Source organism: Syngnathus scovelli, chromosome 21, assembly GCF_024217435.2.
Source record: "Syngnathus scovelli strain Florida chromosome 21, RoL_Ssco_1.2, whole genome shotgun sequence".
Classification (NCBI taxonomy): Eukaryota; Metazoa; Chordata; class Actinopteri; order Syngnathiformes; family Syngnathidae; genus Syngnathus; species Syngnathus scovelli.
The window spans coordinates 3765920-3771839 of NC_090867.1; the positions used below are offsets into that span (position 1 = coordinate 3765920).

At 45.3% G+C, this 5920-nt stretch overlaps 1 protein-coding gene across 1 annotated transcript; it reads left to right on the forward strand.

Annotated features, from left to right (window-relative positions):
• The first annotated feature begins 3491 nt into the window (after positions 1 to 3491).
• Positions 3492 to 5920, forward strand: LOC125991410 (C1q-related factor). Its single transcript, XM_049759296.2, has 2 exons — positions 3492 to 4302; positions 5418 to 5920. The coding sequence occupies exons 1-2, from the start codon at positions 3718 to 3720 to the stop codon at positions 5595 to 5597; spliced, it is 765 nt and encodes a 254-aa protein (XP_049615253.1). The 5' UTR covers positions 3492 to 3717; the 3' UTR covers positions 5598 to 5920.

Here is a 5920-nt window from a genome sequence, read left to right on the forward strand (position 1 = left end):
CTAAGTAAAATGATAAAAATGTCCTTTTATGGAGCGTTTCAGTTGGTCAAAGAATGCCATGGTTTTAAAATGGACTGTCATGATGTTATATATTTTAAATAGTTGCCCTTTAAAGCGTATAGCACACAGGGCATTCAAATAATTAGCAAAACTGCATTTAATTTATTGTATTACAATCATGCATAATGGCTTGTATTCGTAGAATAATCGTATAACCGATCATAATGATTGCCTTGTCTGTTTATATTGAAGAAAAAAACAGCACATCAAGATAATACCATCTGACATCACAGTTGTGCAAATCCTGGATTAATATGAAAATCAGCAAATTTGTCGAGAATTCTACAAAGGGCTCATTTCCTAACAAGGACACGAGAGCCTGAAGACGGAATAGAGGAAGTTTGACGACTTGCATAAAGAAGTCAATATAATATAATATAATATAATATAATATAATATAATTCATGGAATATTGCCATGCTGCGGGGCAAAAATACACACCCACGGAAAGCACTAAACCACAGCTATCAAACTCAAGGCCCGGGGGCCAGATACGGCCCGCCACATCATTTTATGTGGCCCGCGAAGACAAATTGTGCATCAAATTCGTGTGTCATTACTAGAATTGCAAATTGTCTTCACTTTTAATAATATCTTTTTTTATAATATTTGACCAGTTTTTACTCGTCTGATTTGAAAATGAGTTATTTGTCAGTTTGTTTTGTAGCTTTTACTGTACATAATCATACATTTATTTGGGTTGATAGTCATAATGGCCCTCCGAAAGAAGCTATGACTACAATGCGGCCCGCGAAAAAATTGAGTTTGACGCCCCTGCACTAAACCGAAACCCTCCAGCGGAATGGTGATTTTGCCGTATGTGAGAGGAATTACGGAACGCATCAAAAGAGCCATGAATAAATACAACATAACCACACCTATCAAACCACATACAACACTCCGTCAAATACTGGTCCATCCAAAAGACAAAGTCAACCCGGAAAACAAATGCAATTCCATATACGAAATTCCATGCAAATCATGCAATAAATCATACATCGGGGAGACAGGGAGGAACTTCATCACAAGTAAAATAGAACATAAGAAGGAGTGTGAGAAGGAGACTGCAACTAGACAAACAAGAGCAATAAAACTACAAGCAGAACAGGAACACTACAAGTCAGCCATAACCGATCACTGTAAAAGAGAAAACCACATCATGGACTGGGAAAAGGCCAGAGTCATCCGCACTGAAGAAAATAAACATCAGCGTTGGATCAGGGAGGCCATTGAGATCCGCAAGCGGGGCCCGAGGACCATCAACAGGGATGAGGGAGCCTATATGCTCTCTACAACCTGGAACAGCATTCTGGAGAGGTGAATGGACAGCAGAGGGCGTGACTCACCCGTCAAATCTGACAGGTGAGCCACGCCTTCATCCATCAGCTGATAAAGACGCGTCACTATCACATCTGTGACACTCTGATGAAGGCGGAAGAAACCGCCGAAACATGTCAGGTAATGAACCTAAAACAATTTGTTTGATATAAAAGAAACCAGTGAAGCGAAACCCTCCAATTTGAGGGTTAGCTGAGGTTTTCAATTGCTCTGTCGCCCCCTCGTGGTTTGGATCTGAAGCACATGCTTAAACCAGTAATATCAATTAATGAATACATACTAATAAATATATAATAAATATATTTGTGATGAAAGTGTAATATTAAATATAAAATAAAATATGATAATAATAATAAAAATAATAATTTTATAATAGTTATATTTCGATATTATTTATCCAATATAATATAATATAATATAATATAATATAATATAATATAATATAATATAATAATATAGCCATGATGAGGGGCAAAAATACACATCCACGTAACGCACTGAACCGAAACCCTCCAATTTGAGGGTGAGCGGAGGTTTTCAATTGCTCTGTCGCCCCCTCGTGGTTTAGGTCTGAAGGACATGGTTAAACCAGAAATATCGATATAGTATAATGAATATACGTATACTATTAAATATGTAATAAATATATTTGTGATAAAAGTGTAATATTAGATATAAATTAAAATATAATAATAATAATTATGTACAATAATAATTGTATATTTATATATTATTTTTAAATAATGTTATATTTATATATTATTTATCCAATATAATATATAATATAATATAATATAATATAATATAATATAATATAATATAATATAATATAATATAAGGCGGCTCGGTGGGGCACTGGGTAGCACGTCCGCCTCACAGTTAGGAGGGTGCGGGTTCGATTCCACCTCCGGCCCTCCCTGTGCGGAGTTTGCATGTTCTCCCCGAGCCCGCGTGGGTTTTCTCCGGGCACTCCGGTTTCCTCCCACATCCCAAAAACATGCTTGGTAGGCCGATTGATCACTCCAAATTGTCCCTAGGTGTGAGTGCGAGTGTGAATGGTTGTTTGTCTCTGTGTGCCCTGCGATTGGCTGGCAACCGGTTCAGGGTGTCCCCTGCCTACTGCCCGATGACGGCTGGGATAGGCTCCAGCACGCCCGCGACCCCCGTGGGGACTAAGCGGTTCAGAAAATGGATGGATGGATAATATAATATATAATATTGATATTACTGGTTTAAGCATGTGCTTCAGGCCTAAACCACAAGGGGGCGACAGAGCAATTCAAAACCTCCGCTAACCCTCAAATTGGAGGGTTTCGGTTCAGTGGGTTCCGTGGATGTGTATTTTTGCCCTGCAGCATGGCAATATTATATTATATTATATTAATTATATTATATTATATTATATTATATTATATTATATTATATTAATTATATTATATTAATTATATTAATTATATTATATTATATTATATTATCCATCCATCCATCCATTTTCTGAACCGCTTAGTCGGAGGTGGGATCGAACCCGCACCCTCCTAACTGTGAGGCGGACGTGCTACCCAGTGCGCCACCGAGCCGCCTTATATTATATTATATTATATTATATTATATTATATTATATTATATTATATTATATATTATATTATATTACTATTTGTAATTATTATTGTTATTATTGTCTGCTTTTGCATTTGAATATTTTACCTCAGGCAAGTCTATAGTGATGTGTGCTAGCAAATGTCTCCGAGCTCCGGTCCTGGAGGTCTGCTTTCCTGCCTGCTTTCCATGTCACCCTGCTGCAACACAACTGATTCAAGTGATCAGCTCCTCAAAAAGCTCTGAAGATTGATACGCATCCTGATCATTACAATCAGGCGTGTTGCAGCAGGGAGACATGGAAAACAATTGAACACTACCACTTTACCTGTTGACTTTTCTGTTCATCGTTTTTACCATTGTTTATTGTCCGAGGAGGAGGAGAGTGAAGCGGATAGTTCTGCCGTCATCCCTGAGAAAGTGCTCTCCTCCACCCTGAGTCCGAGTCAGAGTTGGTGTATGCATGATGCTCTCTCTCTCTTCTCCCTCCACCCGCCTCCTCGTCTTCCCTCTCTCTCGTTGGGCTCGCTCGGCTACCTCGCTTGTCACTCAACCTTTCCTCAGCTCTCACCATCTTTCGGAGTATCCCGGTCGCGTTCTTCCCGGTGCACCCCGCCACCCGCCGTCACCATTCCCTCCCCGGAGAGCTCCGCGCTGGCTGCCCAGCCCCTTCCGCGGCTCAGCATCGGGCGCAAGACCCTGGTGGCGGCCGCCGTGGGGGTCATGCTGGTGCTGGTCCTGGTGGTGCTCATCCCTGTGCTGGTCAGCTCCGTCGGAGGGGGCGAGGAAGGCGGCGGCAGGTTTGAGATGCTGGGCACCTGCCGCATGGTGTGCGACCCCTTCCCCACCGTGGTGGAGCCAGTCAACGCCGAGCAACAGGTGGACGAGCGGGCCGACCTGAGCGACACCAGTGTCGGGCCGCCGCTGCCCACTTTGCCTGCTCACGCCTTCCAGGGCAGACCCGGGCGCCCGGGTCAGCCTGGTCCCCCAGGGCCCCCTGGAGAGCCGGGCCCACCGGGACCCAAGGGACCTCCCGGGATTCTGGGCTTGGGGGGTACGGGCTCGGTGAGCGCGGCCACCTACAACACGGCGCCCCGAGTGGCTTTCTACGCGGGGCTCCGGAACCCGCAGGAAGGCTATGACGTCCTGCGATTCGACGACGTGGTGACCAACATCGGGGGGAACTTCGACGGTGCCACGGGCAAGTTCACGTGCAAGATTCCCGGCACCTACTTCTTCATATACAATGTTCTGATGAGGGGAGGAGACGGCACCAGCATGTGGGCCGACTTGATCAAGAATGGTCTGGTGGGTAATCCTGACATACTTTTTGTGAGATCACAACAGCTAGAAGAACCTCATGACTCTTTGTAAACTGCTTTAGTAAGTCAACCGATTAGTCAGAGTGATTGAGAAAACGAAATATTGTAGCCTTCTTCTGAATGGCCCACCGTGCCTGTATGTGAGACTCGACCAAGCGTCGCCATTTCTGACTTGATGCGTTAGGAAAAGCTACATCACACAGCGGGGCGAAACCACCAGTCCAAACGGTGAAGTCAAGCGTTCATGTGTGTCGTGATCTCGGCTCCTACTCTCTCGAAGCCTGCAAAAAAAAAGAACACACACAATGCTGCCAGATTGCGGGAAACCGAGCCGAGCGTGGTGCGCAACCGACGTCGCCCGAGGTCCCGACAAACAAGTTCAAAGCGCCTTGAAATACCAAATACAAACTTTTGACGTCCGTGCACGTAGTGTTTATCGTGTGGCCGGCCCGGGCCAGGCGGCGCAGGCGTGAAAACGAGGTATCAGTTACGTTCACGGATGATTTGCTAATGTCTCTGAGGCCTCGGGCCTGACACTGATCAAACGGCACGCAAATGTGAAGTGAAGCGCAAACATGATGGGAGGCCAGATAGAAGGTGCAAGCGCAAACAGCAAAGGCAACCTCAATTGAGCTAGACACACTTCAAATATTCGGAATGGTGGCTACATTCACGCACGAGACCAAAGCCGACGACAGATGCGTCCTGACCGTGCGAGGCCAGCCGCTTCCCACCCGTCAAAAGTTAGAAGGGGGACTTTGAACGCCCTAACCCTCGCCCTATGGTGTCTGCGTGAGGCCGATGATACGTGGCACTCGCTACATAAATAACTCCCGATGGATGCGAAGGGGTCGTTGGCAGCGCTGCGCATCCTCTCAGGCGAGCTGAGTCAAGCCCAAGCTTTACACTCGAGTCACCGCCTTCTCATACACACAGAGGATTCCTCGCCTCAGCAGATTTTACGTCAATGACATTATCGTTATGATGTGAAGGTGGAATTGTAAAACTTTTTGTCACCATCTAGTGGCCAAGTCTAAGAAAGTCACGAAATTCACGCTGTCGAGTAAGTTACCTCAAATTGGTGCACTTTCTTGGCTTTAGGTCAGGGCTAGCGCCATCGCTCAGGACCAGGACCAGAGCTACGACTACGCCAGCAATAGCGTCATCGTGCATTTGGATGCGGGCGACGAGGTGTGCATCAAGTTGGACGGGGGTAAGGCACACGGGGGCAACAGCAACAAGTACAGCACCTTCTCGGGCTTCATCCTGTACGCGGACTGACGAGCGCCGCTCGCTGACTTGGGTCGAGCCAAGCTGACGCAGAAGCTGCGGGTCGGCGGTGAACCGTCTACCTCTTTATCCCCGTGTGGTTTCTTTGGGGAGGTAATTTATCAGTGTTATGCATTCTTCTCGTACATTTCACGGTGAATCTTGTCCACTCAAGTCGTCCCAAGTCATCCCAGCATAAAACCTTTTCAAACCGTGGTGATTCTTTCACGTGATGTGCATCTTGCATGCAAAAAAAAAAATCCACCAAGAACAAAGAAAGATGTTCAAACGTGTACATGAACAGATTTTCATTAAAGAAAACGTTCATCACGTCA